Source organism: Triturus cristatus, chromosome 7 (assembly GCF_964204655.1).
Source record: "Triturus cristatus chromosome 7, aTriCri1.1, whole genome shotgun sequence".
NCBI lineage: Eukaryota > Metazoa > Chordata > Amphibia > Caudata > Salamandridae > Triturus > Triturus cristatus.
This window is the reverse complement of record NC_140590.1, coordinates 31,533,267-31,559,187: the sequence shown is the minus strand read 5'-3', so window position 1 is coordinate 31,559,187 and position 25,921 is coordinate 31,533,267. Positions and strand designations below refer to the sequence as shown.

The 25,921-nt window shown below is 43.0% G+C and overlaps 1 protein-coding gene across 2 annotated transcripts in view; it reads left to right on the top strand.

Annotated features, from left to right (window-relative positions):
* The first annotated feature begins 8,855 nt into the window (after positions 1–8,855).
* LOC146808738 (cell adhesion molecule CEACAM6-like) overlaps positions 8,856–25,921 on the top strand; it is a 262,138-nt gene continuing 245,072 nt past the window's right edge. The window contains exon 1 of one of the 2 annotated variants that reach the window (XM_085615548.1): positions 8,856–9,228. In XM_085615548.1, coding sequence (XP_085471674.1) covers positions 8,982–9,228 — 247 coding nt within the window. In that variant the 5' untranslated portion in view covers positions 8,856–8,981. Of the gene's footprint in view, positions 9,229–19,002; positions 19,078–25,921 lie in introns of those variants that run through there. The other variant, XM_085615549.1, reaches the window with a different exon arrangement.

The following is a 25,921-nucleotide window of genomic DNA, read 5'->3' as shown; positions in this document are numbered from 1 at the left end:
TTTCAGATCAGGTGTCACAACCTCAGTTTTAACAATTCGTAAAGTATCTCTTATCGGAGTAGCAACTGGCGTGCTCTCTTCTGGTTCTGGTCTATATGGAGGTGGTCTCTTGTAAATCATGTCATCCATGACCTCATCCTCATAATCATTAGCCCCATACCTTCTCACTTCTGTATCAGGCACTTTTTCTGCACCTTTCCTCCCTTCCGCTTCTTCAACAGTTCTCATAGGATATAATCCTTCTGACATACTAGCATCTCGCCATCTCCTCATTCGATCATGATGAGTCTCACGATCATATTTCCTCCCGAACATATACCTATAATTGCCTCCACTCCTCTGCTTTTCTCGCTCATGCACCTCATCTTCCCATTCCACCAACGCCTCAAACTGTGTCGGCCTTGGTCTAGGCTCTAGACACATCATCTTTTCCCGTAATTTCTCAACACGGGCAGATTAAATGAACCATGTTCCGGGAACGCTAAAACACCATCTTCTTTAGTGTACTTAGCCCAGTTGTCTAACCATATACAGGTATGATACCCATATTTCGCAACCATGAAGGATGCAGGAGTTCTTGTCGGAGGTAGCAATTCACCTTCTCTAGTTATTATGTTTTTATCCTTGTCGAACCATCTTTTAATTTTACCGAACAAGGATTTCTTTTTCTTTTCCTCCGGTTGATAATACATTTTCGCGTTTACTACAACCCTCTAGTCCTTTCCGCAACTGTACGATCTTTTGTCCAATAACAGCGCGACTCACGCCAACGCACCAATCCTGGAGCGTCTACGTCACCCTGTACTCCTTCCAATCCCTGCGCGGCTCACACCAACGCACCAATCCTAGCGCGAGCACTATTCCAATCCACTGCCCAATCACAGCGTGGTCTGTATGACGTCAGTAGTCGCTTCAGTCACTTCTGCTCTGTCTCCTGTCACTCGTCTACTCCTCCTTTACAAAGCCTTCTCAGTAGACTTCGTTTCAGATTCTACAAAATCTATTAGTTACAACATATAAACATCTCCATTGTCTGCTTCGCTAACCACAGAATAGTAAAGAAAACTCTCTTCTCACAAGAATTCCGCTTTCTCTTTAGAACAGCGCTTGCCTCTGCTCTACCACGGAATTATTACTTTCGTTGACACAGTAGCACATCCCTCTACTCTGCCCTTCTAACATGCATCCATTAACTGTTTCCTCTAGGACTGCTCCAAAGAGTCTCACAATCAACTAAATGCTCATACATTCACGCACTTTCACACCAGAAAATGTAGCACATGCACACAGAATCCTGCCTTTCCCGAGAACAGCGAACAGTCTGTCCCACTACAGAATTATAACACGCGTTAACCAAGCAGCGCTTACCTCTGCCCAGTCCTTCAGACAAACTCAGAGAATACCTATTACTTCTCCAGCGATAAGCTTTAACGGCAAACCTTACAGATCCCTGGGACTTAAGACCAGAGTTTCACAGATAACCTTCGCTACCATACGCACTCCTTTTATACTGAAAATATGTCTCTAATAGTAACACACGACGATGTCACTGATTCCGAACCCAGACAATGTGACGCGCAACTTCAATTGTCACACGTTTTTCCCCGTATACGTACAGGGCCAACAATCCCGTTTTTCCCGAGAGCAGCACTCACTTCCCTCTGCCCTACTAAGGAACCGCCACCAGCTCCCCACGTTCCAGAAGCCGTACACACTACATAAAACTCAATACGACGATCTCAACATATAGTATTAGTACATATACCAACATCAATCAATAAATCAATCAATCAAAAAGCCTATGTACAAGCAATCTATCAGATCAAGACAATAATCTCAACCATCATACTGCTACCAGGAAACTGCTGCAGATCGGAGCATATAAATTCTCCCTACTTCCACGGACAGAGTAAATCCACAGTCGCACGCACATACACTCATCATACGCTAGGGCCCATCACACTGACATTCATTCTGTTACTCTATCCACACTGAATATATGAGAGAAACCTAAAACAATCTGCATCTAAAGCGAGGTCAATGCGACCCTAAAGAAATTGTCCTGAGTCATGATTTTAAACATAGGAAATACATTTGTAACTCAATAAATGACAAGGAAATAACCACCCGACACTGGAATTCAAACAAATGTCATCTTTTATCTAAATTAGTTCAAAGAAAATCAATCAATAGCAAAATCATTATTCTCATAGTTACCTATTCTAGCTAAATGGGTCAGGACAGGTCTCTCAGTAAAGTCTCCCGAGTCGCCGTCCTTTCGATCAGCGTCGATCCTCACGAGCATAGGTTCAGGAAGAAGTGGCCTTAGACCCTCTCTAGTCTAACATTATTTATAATAAAACTTGCAAAATAAAAGTAACAAACAAACTCTAAATGTCCGCTGAGCCGCTGAGCAGAGCGAGCAGGAAAGGATGTTGTCTGGCAACATTTAGAAAACCTCCGCTCAGAAAAATCACAAAAATAAAAACACGGAAGAAGGAAACTCGAGCTGAGGGAATGATACATTTATGAATGCTCTTCCTTGAAACCATAGTGAAGTCTCTGCAAGTTATCAAAGTTCATTGTGGCTTTATTCTTCTCCAAGGGCAATTGGCAGCAAGCCCGGAGCTGCTGTCCTCACGGAAACTTTTAATTCAGACAGAGGCTGTGGTCAGGTGACTTCCAACCATGTTCAGCAAGGCCTCTCGTCACATTTCAATCACTCGAGTGCAGGCTGCAAATAGCGGCCATCTTGGTTTAGGCCAAAACGGACCATCTTAATTAAAAGAAACACAAAACAACGTTACCACATCGTAATGATTATACAGTGTTACTCCCCACTAATACCCTTATGTGTATGTAATTATCTAGCCGTCTGCGACACAAAGAAGCATTAAAGCACGTTATTTAAAAGCGCAAACACGAAACAAATAGCACTTTTGCGACACTCATTTAATGAATTTGCTCACCAATTTAGTTCACGTATTAATAAAGCAACATAAACGCATTCCCGCGTGTAATTTCTCTCATTAGTAATGTTGATTAGTCAAGACTTCTAACAAAGTTAGTAATTAATGATTATAAATCAGTAATTTTAATCATGACATATAACATAAACTGGAGTTTAAATCTCAATAAACTTTCAATAGAAAACCCTGCTCCAGCACTGGCGCCAAGAGAGAGAGCGGGCAGCCTACCAGAGCGGTGTGTGCACAGCCCTCCTGTTCTTCTTAGTGGGATACTTTTGGCGCATGCATATAACCTACGTTAGCGTGTGCATTTTAATGCGGACTATTTATTTAAAAAAAACTATTTGTGTAACGAGATTGTAGTTAGGCGGTGCTGCTTCCGTTTTTAAACGGAAGTTACGTATCGGATCAAGACCCAATAGTAAGCACGCTAACAAAAAAAAAGGAAAAGTTAACTAATGGCAAGCAGGGAGAAATTGTCCGGCAATAGGCGGAGTTTCACCCCTCGCTATACTGATTACTAGAAGTCTCGGAGAGCAGCGCATGCGCGCTGCTACGCGAGACCTAAAAAATGGCGATATATAATACCTAACGCAAACGCAAATGTAACTGCTAAAGCAACCAGAAGTTGCACTCACCTACTTGTGGTGGAGGGACTTCAGTATGTCCAAAACTTCAATAATGCAAGGTCTGGATAGAGACAAATATAACTGAAAAAAGCCCGTCAGCTGAATATATGCCCTGCCTATGTTAGTTACCTGAAAAAACACTAAATAACCGAGCCGGAGGTGCTCTCGAATCTTGCCGGTTAGAAAGGACTCAATGCTGCTCGGTGTACGATCGGATTTGGAACGCGGGATGCCGGAAGCATCGGGACCATTTAAACGCGCCACGATGCGGACAAAGAAAGAGGACTGACAGACGGCCGGAAATGTCGCCATCTTGACCCTGTGTTAAAATAAAATCTAATAGCGAAAAATCTAACAAAATAAATTGTGAACTGGATCGCACAGCCCTTCATGTGGGGTTTGATGTTACACACAATAATGGAAAATGCTCATGTGCGTGCTGAACACTGCCAGTGGCTAACGATGATTGAAGAGAATGCTTAGGAAATGGAGTGAATGGAAAAAACCCGATGACTAAAAATAAATAAAAATAAAATTTGACAGTCGAAAATGAAAGGACAGATGTTTTTTTTAAAAAAACGCACACAATAAATGTTAGCTAAATGAAATAACCAGATATTAACTCGTTATGAACAAATAACGAATTAACCTCTATGGGTGAAAAACCGTCACCGTGTGTGAGCTCTTCAGTGTGCCTCCTTCATAGGTAGTGTCAAATGCTTGCAGACCAGATCCTGCAATAATTCTGAATTTGTGTATCTGATTGTACTAGATATATATAAAAAACAATTCATGTCAAGACGGTCATTGAGACCCGATGGTGTCATGGTAACAAGGTGCTTAATCCAAAACACTTCTCTGCGTAATAATTGTTTCGTGATGTCCATGCCTGCCCTTGGTGTTACCCTTTCTACAATTTGAAATCGTAACTGTGATATGTTATGCTTGCACTCAGTCCAGTGTACAGCTAAACTGGATGTAATGCTGTTTGTGTGGATTTTGCTCTTATGTTCAGTTATACGAATTTTTACTTTGCGTTCTGTCTTGCCGATATATATGCTTTACCGCATGGACACTTAATACAATAAATCACATTGGTCGCGTTACAATCGCTGGTGTGGTACAATAGAATCTTCTTGCCAGTTAATGGATGGGTCAGTATGTTGGCGGTAATTACATTGCTGCATTGAATGCAATTATTACACTTGATGGTGCCCCGATGTACAATCTGTTGACTTGCAGGCTTAGGAGATGACAATATAGATCGTATGTTTTTTCCTCTGGTGTAGGCGAAAATGGGTTTATTTCCAAAAATGTCGTTAAAATCTTTCTCTTGTTGCAATAATTCCCAGCTATGGTTGATGATTTTTTTCACCGATGGGGAAATCGTGGAGTATTTATAGATGAATAGAATCCTGTTGTGGTGAGATTTAACTGATGGAGTTAGTAACGCCTCACGTTTGTGGACCAAAGCTCGATTAAGACAGTTGTCTAGAATATCTTGTGGATAACCTCGGGAAGCATATCTTTCTTTGAATTCTGCCAGTTTTTGATTGCTCCCATCATGGTTAGAACAAATTCGTCTAATTCTGATGAATTGTGAGTATGGCAAGTTCTTAATAAGAGGTCTGGGGTGAAAACTTGTGAAAGCCAAGGCGTTGTTCTTGTCCGTGGGTTTACTGTAAACTTGAGTCTCAAAATGTGAGTTTGATCTGGTATAACTGATCAAAACATCCAGGAAATGAATTTGTGACGTAGCGATACTAGAGGTGAACTGGATACGTGTGTTGATGGTGTTCAAAGTTGTAATCATCAGCTCTAGTTCTGTTTTGCTGCCTTTCCAGACAATGAATATGTCATCTATGTAACGGCAGTATAATTTCATCTTGCTCCACCAAGACATGTTGGAAACAATATTCTCTTCTTCAAATTGGGCTATGAAAATATTGTCATGAGGTATTTTTGCGTCTGTTCGTTGATCCAGTTGTTGTCTACAGGCTGAGTTAAAATTTGGTAAAAAATGTTTTGTTCAAAAGGCGGAGGTATGTGTTGGTATCATTGACGTACCAACACATACCTCCGCCTTTCGAATGATCCCACTCTTGAGTTACAAAACATTTTGGACCAAATTTTAACTCGGGCTGTAGACAACTGGATCAACGAACAGACGCAAAAATACCTCATGACATCTAACCCTCGACGGCCTAAATTGTACATGATCCCGAAAGTGCATAAGAACATAACTGATCCCCCATTTCGTCCTATAGTCTCAGCGCAGGGATCCATTTTTGACCCCATTGGAAAGCTTTTGGATCACTATTTACAGCTATTTGTACAAGGATGGAAGTCGTACATTAAAGACACCACGCATTTTCTAAACTGACTTAATTCCATCACCTTGGATATCAACGAGGAATTGCTACTCTGCACTATTGATGTAACTGCATTATACACATCCATACCCCATGCAGCTGGCATGGATGCTGTCGAATGGGCCTTGCTACAAATGGATGACATTCACATTGAAAAAAATATTTTATTACAATTATTGCAATTTTGTTTACATCACAGCCATTTTGAATGGCTAGGCGAGTTCTATGCCCATCTTACCGGCACTTCAATGGGCTTTTCTGAAGCCCCGGCCAATGCAAATATATTCATGGCCCAAAGCTCGATTAAGACAGTTGGTTCCAGCACCCAAGTCAGCAGCGCGAACTCGACAACAAATTATGGATCGATTTTCATGAGCACAGATTTTACCTTACACAGTGGGCCCCGGACTATCCCTCTATTCACCACCTGTGTGCCTAGCAGAGTCTGGTGGCGGTTCGCTGTGCGGGGCATCGGGAACCCCCAACTCCCCAAAGAGACTACTGGCTCACTTCAAGGTCCGGGGGCCGCGTCATCGCGGCCCTCTCCTTCCTTCCAAGACCGCATGCTAAAAGCTGGAGCGGAGGACCGTCTGTGCCGACACACTGTTGCTGCCCTGATGCTCGCCTCTGCCCAAATGTATAACCTCATCTAACTCCTGTGCCCACGGGCTGAGGGCCGGAGACCGGCACCACCGGACGGCACCCGCCACGGGGAGGGGCCTCGACACTCGCTCCCTCCACACATGCAACATCTGGCCCTGCGGACCGGGCCTCGCACTTGCTCAGCCGAGCAAACGCAGCTTAGGGGGCAACGAGACTCGCTGCCCCCCCAATCCCCTGTCGGGACCCTGGCACAGCGCTGCCGGTTATTTGAGGGGGTGGTCCCAGGCGAGGCTCACTGCCCTCCCCCCTCCGCCTGTTCCACCCTGCAAGAATATGCCCCCCATAACACCCTGCCGGGGGAAGGGGTGAGTGCTGCTGGGTTCGCTGCTCTCGCCCCCACCACACAAGTGCTGACATGGCCAGTTGAAAATTCAGGGGAGGGTAAAGCATCCTCATGGCCCCCCCCCCCCCCCCCCCTTGTGCCACCCAGCCTCTAGTATGAATACTGCGTAACCCCTCACCAGCAGATGCCATCGGTCCGGTAACTGTGGGCAGAGAGAGGAAGGGGGACAGCGGGGCATTAGAACTGGCTCCCCGGGTTGGAAAGCAGCGGGTGGAGGTGCCTCGCAGCACTCCTTGCCCCCCCCACGCAACAACAGGCCCACGCGGACCGTGGTCCTGGAACTGGGACCCGGAATAGTAGAGCAGCGAAGAGGGGGGGAGCCTCATAATGCCCGCGGCCAACCGCGCAACAGGCCCACGCGGGCTGCAGCCGCGAGATGACTAGCAGCTACAAACTCTGCCTAGCAAACAGCTTAAGGGGGAGGGTAGTGGCACTCGCTGCTCCCCCCCCGCAAAGTAGGCTCACGACGGCCGGAGCCCCAGCATCGCCGAACTGAGCGGAGAGGAGCCTTGCTGTCCTCGCTGGCTCCCCCTCAGACACACACTGGGGCCAGGCCAGCGCCGAGCGGCTTGGCAGAGATCTGGCCAGAGATGAGGGAAGACTGCCTGTGCCCCCCAGGAGCCCATGGTGGACCGCTGCCTTGGCAATGGCCGGGCTAAGCAGCCCTGCCTAAGAGATTTTGGTGGGGGGGCTAATGCACTCATCGGGTACAGCTCCTGGAGATCTGGGGCACACCTAAACAGCGAGACGGCGTGTCCAGCGAGGCAGCGACCGTGGCGTGTCCGGTGCGACAAAGAGGCCATCAGCGTGGTGGGGGGACCTATATACCCCTCACCACACCTCGTGCACCGGACATCACGCGGCACTGCCCGCGCCCAGGAAGGGGACTCCGCCAGAGTCCCTGCCCCCTCGGGGGAGGGGTTGGGGATGCCCGATGCCACTAGAGGGCTGCCCTCTTGAGTGGCCTCCTGCAGTAGCCTCGGGCAGCCGCAGTGTAATCAGTTTAATTGTGTGATAACATGGGAGCTTGCGATAATGCGCAGAAAATGTGCAAATGTGTTAAGTTAACCCCTAATGTTCGGCATTTGGCTGGGCTGCATCTTGAGTGAGACGCCCACACAAGGTCCCTCTCTCGCAAGGGGTCGCAAGCAGCCTATCCCATGGGTTGCAAGCTGAAGTCTAGGGGTCTCAGCTGCGACCGCTGGCGACCCTATGTACATGCTCTACAGGTAACTTATCACCTTCAGGAAGAAGCTGAGGGTGTCTATGATTGGCCAGGCCTTACTTTAGGTCAGCGTGGAGACCCCCAAGTGTGTGGGTGCGTTATAAATAGGATAGTGAACTGGCCAGTGGTATTATGCAATGGCCGGTACAAAAATGAGCGAAATCAACAAAAGCTGGTATTTTTAGCCTTTAACTGTACATATTTCAAACAGCAAATATAATAGAAAGGACTTTTAAGTGTGTTCTAGAGCTGTGTTAAAGATCCAGGACTAATAATTAAAGTAAACAAAACCAAAGTCATGTTATAAATGAATACATATAATTGTTCTAAAGTTCTATTTAGCACCAAGTCCAGGACATTGCAGACTCTTAAAACATCAATTGGCTATTTGTTTGTTTGTCTTGGAAAGGTGGCAAGCCTACTTATAAAAACACGCAGTCGGCCAAGTCAGAGGTTCAGTGACCAGGTGTCTGCAGCTGAAGAAGAGAGAGGAGAGTTGGGGACTCTTCCCTTCTTGTAAATAACTAGAAGCCAGGGCTGGTGTTAGTGCAGGTGACGCGTCTGCCTTGGATGGAGGGGGCAGGGTGGGGTCTACTTCTGAATAATGCAACCATTTGTAATATTTGACCTCACCCTCCAGCACGTGTATCTCTCTCTCTTCTCTCCTCTCTTCCAGCCTGGCTCGGGGTCTGGACCCAGGGCACTGCGGGGCAGCGGCCCGGGCCGGAGGTGGTCACTGCTGCGGTGGGACAGACAGTCGCCTTCAATGCTCCACCCTCTATGGGCATAGTGGCCTTCGCCTGGTACAGAGGGACAGTGGTGTCTGAGCCACAACTGATCATCGCTTACGTGGTGCCTAGCTCCTCACAGAACAATGGCCCCCTGTCCACGGGCCGGGAGAGCGTGAGCCCCAACGGAACCCTGCACATCCGGGACCTGCGGACGAGCGACGCCGGGAACTACACGGTGAATGTGATACCAAATATTGGATCACCAACAACAGGCACCAGGGAGCTGCGAGTGTACGGTGAGTGCCTCACTCAGGGCAGGGGTATTTCCTTCCTTCCTCCTCCTCCCGGGGGCGGGCAGAGTGGGCCTCCGTGTCTGGCGAGGCCTCGGGGGGTAGGGCTGCTCGACCCCACTGTGGAGCGACAATCTCTCACAATCCCCGCGTTGGGACCAGTGGGCGGGGTATCTGCACTTTCACATATAGGGAGTGATTCACAACTAATAGTCTAAAAGTGCGCACACTTCGGAAAACATATACTGTGGTAAGCCTAGAAAGCTGCACCAGGAGGAGTACATTTCCCGGCATACTCCTACAAATGCCATGTGACGTCTTTCCCATGCTCTGTTGTCCCCAATCTGTAATTGTTCATACAGCGGACATGCATACAGGTGAGATGAAATCCAGTGTTAAAGTGCACATTTTTTTTTTCTTTTTATTTTTTCGCAGAGAAAAATACTTTGCTATTGGTGAAACCCCGTCCCGTACAAGTCTCGCGGGGGAACACTTTGCTGGAGTAAATCTAGACCATTTCCATAGTCAGAAAGTGTGGTAAACAAGTTCGAGACTGGATAAGCTTGAAGATTTATTCATTAGCTACATGGCTGTGGAGCCAGAGAACATCACGGCATGTCACTTGGCAACAAGTGACATTCTAGATGATGTTACAATTCTGCGGTAAAGAGACAACAAACACACTTAAGAACATACTACAGAAAGTGTTTGATCAAAGTCTGGGAATGCGAACAAATGTGCATATTCGCGGGCTTTCTCAAACTTGCCCGACAATCTACACCTTATTAAGCCCATTAGCAAATAATGGTAATTTAAATGAAAAACAATAACTACATAATATATAATATTAAACATATATACCAATAAAACATATTTGTAATGTAATTATAAAATGTTTCAGTACAGTTTTGCGTTTTCAAAACTGAATGGAACCATACATTCTATTAAATATAATCAAATTACATTTAACTAATTCTATGCATCACTTTTTAAATAATTCTTCATTCATAATATTGTTCTTTTCCTTTAAGTGGGAATTTATTATTGAATTTAACCTTGAAAAAATATTTTAAATGTGATTTAATAGCGTTTTAAATAATTAAAATGTTAATTCTAAATGTACTTAATAGCGTTGTACCATTTATTCTTTAATTCTACATTTAAAATAAACAAATACAATTATTTAAATCAATGTGTAACATAAAAAATATTTGACCAAATTCTTTCCAAGTTTCATAAACCTTTACTTTTCTCTATACTTTACCAAATGGAGACTCTTCAGATCTCTATATGGTAAAGTATAGGGAAAAGTAATCTATACTTTACCTTACGGAAATCTCTGCAGGTAAAGTATAGGAACAAGTTCCCTATACCTTCCCGCAAGGAGAGCTCCACACCTGCAACAGAGATCTCTGAAATGTTAAGTATTGAGAAAAGTAAAACATTTTATCAAAGTTGGTAAAACATGGTACAAATATTTTTATGTTAAATAGTAATGTAAATTAATGTAATATATTTATGAAATAAAACTGCGAAATTATATTAAAATAGTTTGCTCAAGTTTAAATAAAAAAATCCCACATAAAATATATATATGTTTTAAACTATGCATTAATAATTATTAAAATAAGTGTATAGAAATCATTAAATACATTTCATTATATTTTAATAAAGGTATTGTTACAATATTTTTAAATATAAAAAAGATTCCTAAATATTTTATAACTAAATAAAAAATATGTACTATCTTTATATATTGCTTTAATTTTAAATTATGATTATTTAACAATTATAAATAATTTAATTTAAATCCACATTATTTCCTAGGGGGTTAACATTGAAGTCCCTGCCTCCATTATTTTCTATGTAAAGGTGTTGCATTTACTGAGGGTTGATGCTAGACGTACTGCTGATTTTTTAGAAGTAACTTAGAAATGCAAGTTAGGCCCCTCTCGATTATCAGAGGTTTGGGGGCATATAAGTCTACACTTTTGAGCAACTTCACACTTAGGCCCTGATTACAATGCCGGTCAGACGCACATGGTGAGAAATATACATTTTTCCATTGTGGCCGGAAAATGGCTCCAGCACAAGCCGCACTGGAATAATGGATGTTTGCAAATATGTATGCCCCGTGTGCCAGGCACTATGTGGTGCCTGGCCCACGGGGTATGGATGTTTGGGGAGCCCACAGGTGCACCTCAGGCCACATAACGAAGGCCGTTTCCGGCAGCTTTCAATGGCATTCGGACCGCCATTGAAAGGCTGTATGAAAGGGTCATCATAATCCCTACAGCGGTGCCTGAGCAGGCATCACCCTTTTATAGGGTATTACATTCTGATTGATGGTCTGATGGGCTCCGTGAGCCCGTTGGAAGCATTGGTCGGTCCTTTCGCCAGCTGCCTCTGACCACGTGTATCATAACGTGGCGGATGGGCTATGGCATCATATGTCGGTTGCGATCTGACAGTCATCACAATGAGGCCCTTAGATTTTGTAAGTAGCCAAGAGTAGCAAAGTTACTCATAAAAGTAAAAAACAGTACATTTGATCTGTAAATTACACACAAGTGAAACTTACCTTTATGAATAGCCCTGTTACTGTTTGGAACTTGTGAACTATGTACAATTGCATCTAAAAAATGTGACATCCCTGTACACATCCACTGGGGCTAGCAAAATGATTGAAACAATTCTGCAATACGGGTTGAGGGGTCTAGATGAGAGGGACACCTCTGTGTCATTCCAGGGCCAGAAAAGGGAGTTGAGCAGTCAGGATAAGGTAAGGGTGATGCAGGCATATGCTGCTTGCAGTCTACAATCCCAACTCCTGAGCCTGTATTTCAGAAGTGCTCCAGGGGCACAACAGGCGTTTGCACCCACTTTGTGCCGCCCCACAGCATTTAATATTACAGAACGGGCAGCAGACGCTCGTACAGCCCATTTCTGTGATACAAATAGCGCTGGTGCACATGTTGTGGCAGCACTATCTCAAGAGGGAGTTCCCTAATTTACATGCAGGCTTGGCCCCGTGCAAATGAGGGCATCTCTTTTCCTCTGCACCAGAGCACCATTATGAATGTGGGTGCATAGGCAAAGAAGCTGTTAGGTGGCGCATTGTCAGTGCACCAGAAAAAGGTGATGCACTGTCAGTGCGCTCCCTGATAGAAGCCCTCTGTTAGAGGTCATTCCCCTGCAGGCAGTTGCAGTCACCTGCCTGCAAGCGGATCTCTCTCCCATCTTGAAAGTACGGACGGATGCCGCCTGTACAGTGAAACACAGAGCAGCTTTGAAGCAGCCGCTCTGTATTTTACTTGAATGTGCTGCCCCACAGCAGCATGAGTGTGCAGCTGCGATGAGGGCAGAACATTCAACCTAATAGGGTGCACTTTCCCTGTTTGCGCCTGTATGAAGGTGTGCTGTGGCACAAATAGGGAAGTGCACCCTATATATAATAGGGCCCCAGGATTGTAAAGCCTTATTTGGTCAGTTTTGTTGGGTTGGACTCAACACAACACAACAGCAGGCACAGCAAAAACAGAGGTGCAAAGCTAATGATCAAGGGGTGGGAGGGTCTGTATTTCTCCGACTTTGTTGGCATTGACAGGAAGCCAAGGACAGTCAAAATCTTAGCACTGTATAAAAGAAATGCTCCCAAAAACTGCAGCAAGATCTGGTCTGCCTTCCAAACCTTCTCAGACTCGGCTGAATAGGCTGGTATCAAATGTTCAATAAACTCCTAATTGCACCCAAACTTCTTAGTCTTCGGCCTCCAATTGTTAGGTGTTGTCAGAGTCTGGTGTGGGGTGTTGCGCATAATCGACAATTGCAGGAAAGCTGCAGGTGTATTTTACTCCAACCTACCCAATGTTTATGGGGTAGAACTACTGGGACATCAGGCTGTAAAACCCAAAATAGAACATGTCATAACCACACTTTCAATGGTACCCTTGGCCAGCAGAGTCTACGTATCTGCTCTTGACAGTCAGCAGAAGGCTGGAACACCTTCTGGAAACTCACGGATTACTGCATTTACTTCTGGAAAACCTACCAGAAAAGTAGACAGGTGCAAGATGGTAAAGCTTTCCAGTCCCATGCAAGGACCATGGGCCTGATATGCTATATAATGGGCCACAAAAGGCAGCCGCAAATCGCCTGCCAATGCTTTGTGGCCACTCTTTTATCTTTGAACCCACATATGTACTAATATGTTGGTTTACAAAACAACAAGATGCAGGAGGTCAGAGAACAACCTGCCTTATTAATATTCAATATTCAATTAAATTCCAGGGGACCTCAGACCAACATCTCTGTGATTGTTAGAGAATTATTTTTCAAAGTAGCCAGAGTTCCTTAAAGGAACCCATAACACCTTAAAAAAATTGTGTGTGTTGTAACATTTATTGGTAAATTATTTTAAAAATTCAAAATAGATTATGAAATATTTTGTATTAAGATACAGAAATAAATAATAGGATTTTTTTTAATATTGCAAAATACTACTGTTTAGGTAGCATGCATTAATAATAAACTGATCAGAAGAATATTGATGAGGTATTGGAAGAAAAAAGTATGTATTAGAGGCAATAACTCAAAGCACATTTAAAATCCCTAAATCCCTAAATGCACACTAATTATGATCTATTTACTGTGTTACCATTAAAAACAACCTTGCATTATGTATTTATAATTAAATCCGCCTATTAAAAAATATGTTTATTTTGTATATTGAGTTAGATTAAGAACAGAATGAGAAATGTAACTGAACAATTTAAATTGAGCACTGAGTTGTACTTAAGTATCTTTTTCATTTTGGAGTAAATTAGCCGCCAGAGGGAGCGTTTGGATAGATGTCTAGTTTTTTAAATACATGTTTTCTCCACCGTTATACTGTAGCATTGTTGTTATGTCTTTCTCAATAACGAATGTGTCATTGAAAATAATTTATTTAATAGACATAGCTGTTTTGGAGCAAGGAATCATAAAAGAGACTTGCTCGGATGCAATTCCCTCAAATAACATGTGACTACTTAATCAACCAGTTTCGTGACTACTAACATTGAAATAAACACCTTATATTGTATCCAGGGGAAGCTTTTCTATGTGTATTACTAACAAGTAATCCGGGTGACTTAAAATGGCCAACAAAACGCGGGATTTCTATTTTGCATGCGTCTACTGCATCTACGTAGTATGACACTATCACTTTTGGTGGGAAACTTTTGCAGCTGCGCAATGGCATTAAAAATGGCCGCTTTAGACTCACACATTAACACATATGCTACTGCTAAACTAAATCTCGTAAGTTCTATTCAACACTAATGCCAAAAATGTAAATAAGTAAATGGGGATAGAGTAGAAATAAGTGGTATACCATGAAATCATTTGTTTTCGTGTTCTGACGTGTCTTTTTCTGACTTTATTATTGGTTCTTATTTGGGCCTCGGAGGGTGACTGAAATCCCTATCCCACCTGATCCGTGCGCACACGCATAAAGACTGGCAGGAAACCCATGAAGGCACACTTGAATCACATCCAAAGCTACCCCAAGCTGAAGTCGCCTGGGAAACTGAACTTGTGGACTTGTCAGATCTGTCATTCCGACTCGTCACTGACCCAACGCGTGTGCTGCTCCAGATTCTGTCCGAGACGCTGTCTCAGACCCTGCTGCTGCCAGAAACTCTGCTCGAGAGTTTGAGATACTGATTGATAATCTAACCACCTAGAAGGGATTGTGGAAGAGGGATATCCGAGGAGAGTAGTACCAGAGAGGGGTGCGATGCTGGCATTGCACACTAGAAGAGGTCACCTTCCCAGATCTGAATCTGCCTGATCTTCTATCTGTATCCTGTCCTGGAGATTCTATCTGGCCCCATCTTTAAGGAGTTGGGTTCATCTTTGACCATTGGTAAATATAAATCTGCGAAATCTGTCTTCTATGCCTGCTCTCCCTCTTTCCCACCTTTTCCAGGCACCGTCTTCATTGATCATTTTGTAATTTTACTATTAATTGACTGTTACTGTGCCTCTTGAGTGAAGGTGGTTACTGTAATTGATTCTTGTCTCACAAATTATTAATTTAGATACAGGTTTTAAAAACGTCTTGAGTCTGTGGTTATTCAAACATAAGAGGTTAATGTCAGTCTACCTTAAACTAACTCAGCAACCTGTTTCATTGAGGAGAGGAAAATATTAGTATAATAATCGAGTTGGTAAGCTTTGGTCAAAGTGAATATCAAAATTTCAAGTAATTTCACAAAATTGATGCCAGCGGGGTTTACTAGCTTATTGAGGGAATGTGTTTGGGCCCAGGTAAGTATTAGGTATGTGTGTGTATGACCAGAGCTAGTGACCTGCGCTTTATCAGTTTTTCTTGGTAGCAGAGGAATGATTAGGTTCTAGTTAGTTAGGTAGTGAATATTGTGTTTTGAATTATTGATATATGTATTAACACCTGTTGTTGTTATTTGTCATCGTTATTCATGTTGTTTGAAATTCCCAGTAATATTGAATAGCGGATGGTGAATGGAAGCCATACTGCAGTGAGGTTACTTGTCAGGATTCGGAAAGGTGCTGAAAAGTTAGGTAAAACTAGAAGCACTTTTTAGGGTCTATTTCCGTATGTAAGTGAGAATAATTGGTAGCAAAGGAGTTCGTTGGTAAAACTTTGGTCTTATATCACCTAGAAAGGTTATACTGAAGAAGTAACAGGTTCTCTGATGATTAAGTGAAGAGTAAGCAGAAAGGTTTTACTTTATTTAGAGAATCTGACACAGTAGCAAATGTTTCATGTTGTTAATTAAATAGAATACATATAAATGAGTGAGAACAAAAAAAATGATAAAAAGTTTTGCATTACCTTGTAAAGGAGGGGTCAGTTGCGGGTGCTGCACTGACATCAAAGAGCCGCGCTGGGATTGGTGGAACAGTGAGTGTGTGACTAACGCGAAATTGTAAAGGAGGGGTTGGAAGAAAAAGAGTGATACTGACGTCACCGAAAGCCGCGCTAGCATTGGCTAAACGAATGCTGATTGGTTACAAATCTAAAAAACGCACTAGTATTGGAGAAAAGGGGTTTGAACAACTGTAAACATAGAAATTCCAAGAATAATAATGGATAACGGATTGTGTATGTACGATTCAACATTAACAGGGAGTCGACCAGATAGAAATTCTTTGGGGTTTGCGTACCAGCAGTACCTGAGAGGAAGATCACGCAAAATGTATGGTGAAAAGAGAAAAATTTAGTTTTTGCAGAAAATAAAGAATTAATTTAAGAAAGATAAACCCATTAAAACAAGAGAAGGAATTCTCATTCCTCCTCCGAAAACTCCGCATCACACATGATGGTAGAGAGAGGATGTCACACCTGTGTATGGTGATTTAGATTGAATACAGGAAAGATGATGGAATTTTGGCTTTTTCAGAATACGGAACATTCAATGGAAGAATTTTACATAATTTGCACACAAGAATGAATGAGATAGAACCCAGACCTAGATTAACTCAGTATGAGGCACTACAAGAGTGGGAAACTGAGGCATTTGAATGAGATAGACCAAGGGGCAACAGAAATTTGAGCAGTTTTTATCCAAAATTTCCATGTGAGACTCGAGATAAACAGATGAAACAATAGATGCAAGCCATGTTAACTGAAGGATTATATCCTGTATTAATGGCTGATGAACAGGCTGGAGGTAAATGCTCAGAGAAAACAAAACATTTAACAATGGCAGGTAGCGGAGATTCAGAAGATGATTACTTAGACGATATATTAATGAAAAATCCTCCGCCATACCAGGAAGGGCCAAGCAAAATTACCCCGAGCGCTCCACTTCTAGAGACACCCATGGTGCCACAAATAGTACATGATAAAACAATGTAAAGCGTACTCCAAGAAAAGGAAAGAGAAGCAATAAATAAAAATAGAGGCGTATTAATACAAAAGGTAACACAGTTAAATGCACATTCTGAAGCTCTAACTATACCTAAGACATAAGGTCCTATTGTCCTGTTGTACGGAGATAAATCAAACTGTCCTAAAACTCCTGTCATGACCACACCGATCATAGAACCTAGAAAAGAGAAGATAATAGTTGACGACCAAGCTAGTGATTGCGAGTCTGTAATTTCATTAATGTAGTTTCATTAATGTACTTGCCAATAAGAGGGCAAATAAATGACACACCCAGAAGAGTCACGCCAGGTTGTTCAATAGAGGTACGAATTGAGACATCCACTGGAACAAAAAGTGCCATACTAATAACACCAGAAGAGTTAGAAAGATGGACACGAGACATAGAGAAACCCGATCCACCACCAAAAATACTATATATTTTTAAATTAAGAGTCGAATTGGAAGAAATTATAGCAGGAAATGTAGGGGTAGATAGGTTGAATACCTTTAATGAGGAAGAATTGCTGTTCATTTGCAGAAGCATGACTCGAAATACAAAAGCATTTCATGAAAAATTAATGAATCTGGCCTCCGAAATGGGAATAGATGTAGGGCGATCCAAAGTCCTGCAAAAGCCTTATAGATCAGAGTTTTCTGATAAAGATTTGGAAAATATGAACATGTCAGGAAGGAAATTGCAGGTTAAGGAATTAATGACGATATTGCAGAAATGGGAAGACTTAGAAAGATGGAAAGCAAGGTGGACAAAGAAAAAGGAGGAAGCACAGACCAGTGGAGTAACATCAGAGTATTTAATGAAAGAAACAGAAAAGACAGAAGGGATGTACCCAATGAGAGAAGTTCCAGGAGGAGGTTCTGTACATGTCCCGTTGACTAGACAGGATATTTTGTCATCTACAAATGATTTCCCAAAATTGAGAGAAAAGCCTGTAGAGTGGTGTAGATAAGTTGAGAGGTTTGTGAAGGTTTCGAAATTTCTGCTGAAAGATTTGGATGGTCTGTTTAACATAGTGGCACCAGCTGATTTGTGGGTTGAGTGTAAATCACGGTCGATTGGCCACATGATGAGTACCCGAGAGATAAGAAAACAGGAGCCCCGTCCGAGGAAGTTATGAGAAAATATAACCAGGTTATTACTTTCGTGAAAGGGAAAATTCCCCCAAAGGAGACAGATTGGATAAAGATAGACAGAACCGGTCAGGAAAAAGATGAGTCTGTACATGCTTCCTATGAGCGCCGCCTACAGGTGTTCAAACAGTATAGTGGGGTTGAAAGTATTGGGAATAAAGATATGACAAATTTCTGATATGATTAAACAGCATAATTTGTGTTGGCAAGCAAAACCCATAGATGAGATTTTAACCCCTTCAGCGCTGCGCGGATTCCCCCGCGGTGCTGAAGGGTTCGAGCGCGGGCGGGGCCATGACGGAACGGTTCCGTCATGAGCACAGCTCAACCGATGCTCATGACGGAATCGTTCCGTCATGAGCATGGAAGGGGTTAAAATATACAGAGTACTGCGGAGATTAAATTGACAATAGATGAACATTTTTAGAAGAGAAAGTGATGTGGGCTCAAATTAAGCTGGCAGAACAACAAGACCTCCAGTTAGCTAACCTAGGAGGGAAACCAGGAAAAGGGCAAGGAAATGGTGAAAATAATGGGGGTAAACCAAAAGGGCGACTAAGCAGAGAAGAGGCAAAGAAAAAGTTCCCTTGTCACGGTGCGGAAAATTGGGGCATTGGAAAAACGAGTGTAAGAATATACAAAATAATAATAGCCCAAATCAAAATTTAAATCCACAGACGCAGAATGAGATGATAATGAATCAACCACAACAGATTGTAAACCTGCAGAATCAATTGCCACCTGCCCCATGCCAAAATTTGTGAGTCAAGCCCAATACAGTATGGACACCGGATTTCAAGAAGGAAGTGGTAAGAAAAATTACCTAACATCACAGTTTCTTTTGCAGGAGCCATACTTTGAGGCTCAAGATCAATGACGGTGCCTGAGACGGGGGATGAGGATTGTGTCCTTGGCGCATCCTTACCAGTAGATCAGTCAGGCCCATATATAGACGAAAAGGTAGAGGAAATGACATTACCTTCTTGTTGGACACTGATGCTACCCGTTCTACTGTGAGAACAGCAGACATTCCAAACCTACCCCTCTCGGGAGAAGCGATCAAAGTGGTGGGCGTTTCTAATAAACAAATTAGGACCCCTATTACAAAACCAGTGGAGGTATGCAGTGGGAACTTCAAAGAAATTCACAAGTTTATCGTATGTGACTCCAGTCCCGTGAATTTATTGGGGAGGGATTTGTTGTGCAAAATTAATTGCACCATTTTCTGTACACCGGACGGTGCTGCCATTCAAACCCCAGATGAAGACGGGATATATAAAATCATGCTAGCTAAACAGGGAGCAGAAGTAAATGATTTGTATTCAATGATAACCCAAGATGACCTACCAGAAGAGGTAAAATTGACAGTAAATCCAGAAGTGTGGGATCTTACTGGAAAAGAAGTAGGATTGATGACAGATGTCAATCCTGTCAAAGTGATAGTGAAAGAAGGTGCAATTTTCCCAAACACCCAGCACTACAAAATGAGTCCTGAAGTTAAAGCTGGTGTTGCAGCACAAATAAACAGAATGGTTGGACAGGGCATTTTAAAAGAAATCATGAGTAGTCCCTCTAACTCACCTATAATTGGCATAAAGAAACCAAACAGAAAATATAGGGTAGTTCAAGATTTAAGAAAGATTAATAACATTGTTGTGCCCTGTTGCCCAGTTTGTGCCCAACCCTGCAGTGAATTTGTACCTAATACCATGGAATGCGAGGTGGTTTACCCTGATTGATTTATGCCATGCCTTTTTCCCTATCCCATTGCATCCAGATAGTCAGTTTTTATTTTCTTTCAAATTCGAGGATCGTGTTTATGTTTGGAATCGCGTTCCTCAAGGGTACACAGAAAGTCCATCGATTTTTAACCAGATTTTGAAAAAATTTCTTGAGACCTTAGTAATGCCCAAAGAGTCTGTCCTAGTACAGTATATTGATGATCTTTTACTCACTTCAAAAATGAAGAGTGACTGTGTGACAGATTCCATAGCTTTGCTAAACCATTTAGCCAAGGGTGGACATAAAGTGTCCCCAGATAAACTACAGTTTTGCAGAAAGGAACTAAAATATCTGGGACACCAGATATAACAAGGAGAAAGGAGAGTGACCACAGAAAGAATAAAAATAATAAAACAAATGAAGTTATCGCAAACCCAGAAGGAAAAAAGAATGTTTGGTGGCGTAGTTGGGTATTGCAGGCAGTGGATTATGGGATTTTGCCTACTGGCGAAACCCTTAATACAGATGACAAAGAACCGAGCAAAGGAACAGGTAGAATGGGACGATGAGAGCTATTGGGATATTGAAGTGTATATTAAGGCAATTTAAACAGAAGGCGAATGGCCATGTTCTGTACCTTTTGAAGTGTTTGGATCAGATAGTCTGGTATGCCTAGGCATAGGATATTTGCATAGTCAATCTCAACAAGATCACAGCTTGTACCACTGTTTTCTGGGTTCCTAGGGTAGAAATGTTAGGAATGTCCTCAGCATCCTGCGACTCCAGGCAGAGGTTTTAATTACAGCAGTGATCTGGGGATTGAGAGATAAGTTAGGGTCTATAAAAATTCCTATGTTCCTTGCCACATCAATTGGGGGGGCTGCTGTACAATCAGCCAGCTAGGCACTTGATCAGCTGGGAATTAGATTGTCGCCAAATAATAGGAACTCTGGGACATATTTGCAAAGGGCTTAATCGCCGCTTTAGCGGCACTTTTTGCAGCTAAAGCGGCAATTTTTTTTATCGCCCTATCATCAAGCTGTTGCTAACAGCAGTTATCGACAGCTTCCAGGTGATAGCGACCTGTTTGGGGCCGCCCGCTTTGCATGTCAGCGATATTTATCGCTAATGACATGCAAAGTGGGCGTACCCAAATTGGTAGCGACTGAAAGCAGTCGCTAACACAGCTATCGCCTATTACCAACGCAGGCGAAGCGATAAAAAAAATCGCACTAAGCGCGATTATCGCTGGTATTTAACACCTGCTGGAAACCTGACTTACCTGTATTCCTCAATGGGAGGTGGATCTTCAGGCTAAGTCCACCATGGCGTTAATGCGTGAGTATCGCTGGATTTCCAGCGATATTCAGGCATTTCGCCGCTATCGCTGGATATTTTATCACAGTGGAGGTAAACGTTGCTAATAGCATGTTTTCTCCGCTAAAATATCCGGCGATAGGCAGCGATAAAAATAAACGCGCTAAGCACGTTTTGCGATAAATATCGCATGTTATTGCTAATGTGCCCCTCTGTTTTATCGAGGTTGCATTGCAGAGAGATAGCCTTCAGTCATCCTCTCACATCAGACATGCATGCAGCAAACCTAGTTAATTCGTCAGGCTCATTGTTGCTATAGGTCAATAACAGTAGTGTGTTGTCAACATAAGAGATGACACAGATGCAAAAGGAGTCTATGAGATGTGCCTACGGCGTTATATAAATATTAAAAAGTCCGGGGCTCAGGGCTGAGCCCTGAGGCACACCATACTTTAGTTTTCTGGCATCGAAGAAGTGTGGTTTAAGCCAGACTGCCTGCTCCCTGTCCTATAGAAAGGGCTTCAACCTAGAACATGCCTTCCCCCTACTCTGATCTGGGAGAGATGATGTAGCAGGGTTACATGTGAGATTGTGTCAAATGCCGCTGAGAGGTCTAAAGAATCAGCGTGCCATTTTCACTGGCATCCATAGTGAATTTGAGGGAGTCAGTGATTTCCACCATAGCAGACTCTATGCTGTGACGGGCCCTAAAACCAGATTGAGAGGGGTGTAAGAGATTGTTACTGTTCAGAAATTGCGTTAATTGGATATTAACACATTTTACGATGATTTTGGAGGCCCCAGGAAGCAGAGAAATTGGTTGGAAATTCACTAGGTGGTTAGGGTCTGCATTTGATTTTTTAGTAGGGAGATCACATTTGCTTCTCCCAAGCGGATGGCACAATCCCTGAGTATAGAGAGGTGGTGAATAGCTCATGCAATGTGGGTCCAAGGCAGAGACCTAAGAGACTCATGACTTGAGGGGGTAGGGGCGAGCCAAATTTACTTTTGGCAATCAAGCTTTCCACATCCTCAACAGAAGGGGGGTGGAATTGATTAGGTTCATCCTGGGCTTGTGGCATAGAGCGGCTGATGGTATTGATTAGTTGGCTGGCTTGTGCTACTAAGAGTTTGTCCCGAATCTTCAGAATTTTTATTTCAAAGAAAGAACTTAATCGGGAACATAGGGTGACTGTGGGTTTGAATGGGGGTGCGGCACATTTGGAGTTGCTGAAGTTGGTTACAGTTTTTTAAATTTCTTTAGCATTGTTATTAGCTTTATTGATCTTGTTAGTGTAAAATGTGCTGCGTTCCAGCTTTAGGTTTGTGTGGGATGTACTGAGGTTCTTTTTGTACTGATGTTCACTGGAGGCTTTATATTCTTTACGCCAGGCATGTTCTAAAGTTTTAAATAGTTTTCTCTTGTTCATTAGTACCTTTGTGAACCATGGGGCAGAAGAATTGGCTTTGGGGCTCCTGTAGGTGGCTACAGGAGTGACAATGAAGGTAGCTTCTAAAAGCCATTTATTGACTTTACTTTCATCAGCCACACATCTCCTATTAGAGTTGGTCTAGTGCTAGTGAAAGTCTCCTTAAGCAGGGGAATAATGACTTTGCTCCATGCACAATTAGAGCTAGTGTTGGTGAACAATTATAACTCTCCAATGAGTCTTCATGGTGCTCTGATCACACCCAATGATCGTGTAGTCATAAACTTGGGGCAGGCAGTCGAGGTGTCTGTGATCCCCGTTGGTGATCTAGAAACAAAAGCAGTCAAGGAACTTCTAGCTCTCTGTGCAGACCCAGTCTCTATGATTACATCAATGCTCGGTGAATGATGAGTCACGTGTCGGAAGTGTGAGGAGTCTTGTGTAATGGACTTTCTTTGCTGGTCACAACATGTAAGGGCTCAGCATCAAAAGGAACATAAGATTTTCACTTTCAAAACTGGTGAATAAGTGCTCTATCTCCTCTAGTGAAACTAATATCTTTTGCATGTTGTTGCATTCATTTTCCTTCTCCGATCCAAGTCTTTTGTACGGGTATCTTCCTCAGTACTCCATGTACTGTTGGGCCATTGGGGTAATTTGGTAGTCATGGCTCTCCTGCGCATCAATGTTGCTGGCTTTCAACTGTGGTTGTAAGGAGTCTAACGATAAGCTCGCAGAGTGGAATTCAAGGCTGTTCTAAGGTCAAGCTTATCCAATACAGCACGTTGAACAGCTTCCTTCAAAATACTCATAAAGGGGGCGTGTTCTGACCACTGCTGAAGATGGCCGCCTAATCTGTGAGCTCCGCCACGAGTGGGGCTTCAAAGGGAGTTGGCGCCCATTAAATGCGAGACCTTCAACATAATTTCAGCATTAGGAAGGTCGTAAAGTCAATGAGGAGCAGATGTGCTGGTTTTCTTTAGCATGAGTGGCTCAGTTCCAGAGGAATGGAAACTGTGCATTCTTGACACCGAGACCTGGGCTGAGAGAAAGCCCTGACTTCAATGGGCAGCCCTTCCTTTTCATATATTGAAACTTGTTTCTATCCACAGCACAGCTTAAATAACTGCTCTCTCTGAGGTGAGAATTACAGGACACTGCATAAAACCCTTCAGAGGATATGTGGATGTTTTACTTTCGGCACCAAAACTTCAGCCTCTGACAGGAGCCAGCTGTCCCTGCTCATGCCCTGTGGAATGTGAAATGCGATCCTGAAGGAAGATAAGCTGACTGGATTGTGCCTCTTGAAATACAGAGACTGAGGGAAAAGCACCAGAGCCTTTCATTATGACTCATGACTTCAGCTGACTTCAGTTAGGGTCTGTAAAGTTCATTTGGAGCTCTAAATAATTACTAGGCCTGGGCGGTAAATTCCGTTCCGCTCGCGGAATTTGGGTAATTTCGCGTTCCGCGGAGAACGCGAAAGTGCCCAAAAATCTGCGTTCCGCGATTTCGCGGAATTTTTTGCTTGTTCGCGTTCTCAATATGCGTGTTCGCGAGATATTTCACCCCGAGCACGCAATCAGCGATCGCGAACAGGAAAAAAGTATCGCGAACAAGCAATTCCGCGTATTCGCGGAATTTCTGCGTGTTCGCGGAGATTTTTTACCGTTTCGCGGAGATTTGCGTAACGCGATTACGCAAATTCCGCCCACCCCTAATAATTACCTCAAGAAGTGCGTGAGGGGCTTCAGCTTTAATCACTGGTGTAAAGTCTACATTCTTCTGAGGAATTAAATGTGGCTATTTTGTGGTGCTGAATTACATAATTAAAATGAACAAAGGCTTTACCCTTTTGTGAGGGAAATCTGAGTAATCTGCGCACAGTCTGCAACATTGTATACCAGGGCTTGCATTTTTGTGATGTGAAGAGCCTGGTATGTTTGGTATTTCGACAGAGGCTCTTTGGTGAGAGAGACGGTGGTGTCTTTCATCAAAATGAACAATCCTAGCTGAAATATAATCAACATTGGAGCAGTTCATGTGCTATTTTTGAAAAATATTCTCTTACTCCTTAACTAAATTACAATAAGGTTGTGTGAAGTTTACGTGTTGCTGGGAAGTGTGCCCTATGAAATTAAGCAGTAGTGTTGTTCAGCACACAGTTTATCTGAACAAATGCCCAGACTGCCTTTGAGATTCTTTTGTGGATATATATGCAGTGCTCAACTTTCTCTAATCAGCCTTGCTTTTTAACTTATGTGCTGAGAGACTCTGGTCCTGTCAGCCTGCCTACAAACTTGAGCCTGGAGTTCCACAGCTTCCTGCTCGCAAAGTTCCGCTGGTCACAACCTGAGCTTCCTGGTTTATTCCCATGCGCCTCGGTCTGCTCACCACAAAAGCTTATTTGCTGAGAGCTGTGAGGTGCTTCAAGAACACACTTTAATCCAAAATTTTGAAAAATAACACCTTTACAGCAGCGATACTTCTGAGTGATTATGAGAGACTTAGCAGAAACCAAAATGTCCACTGTCAAACATGGAAATAAACCCTCTAAACAGCCTCTTTTCTCCAATGTACTTAAGCAGTCACAAAATACAGATGCCAATAGCTCTTCCTCTACAATAGCCAATTCTATACAAACTAACCTCACCATGCAAGGGCAAACCATGGATCGCATCCTACAAGAAATATCAGTGGTCAGTCGCAGACTTGAAGGCATGGATTCAAATATTTCCTCATTAACGGCAGAGACTAAAACAATACGAGCAGACATTGCAGGATTTCATGCCAAGACAGAGGAGCTTGATCACAGGCTAATACATGTAGAAACTCGTCTATACTCAATACAAAACAGAGATCAAGAGCTTTTATTTTTACGAAGTAAATTAATAGATTTGGAAGACCGAAGCAGGAGGGATAATGTTCGCTTTTTCGGTTTTCTTGAAAAGATTGAAGGTTCAAACGGTAGAACATTTCTACAAAATATCCTTCCCAAAATTATGGACATTGCTTTTGACTCTCCACTGGAGATACAGCGCGCACATCGAATTACGTAAGGAATCTGCAACAAACTCATCTCCCCTCATCGCTTGTTTTTTAAGGCATGAACAGACAAGGCAAATGTTAATATCAGCACGTTCTCATGGTCCATTCTCATATAATGGGTATGAAATTCGTTTTG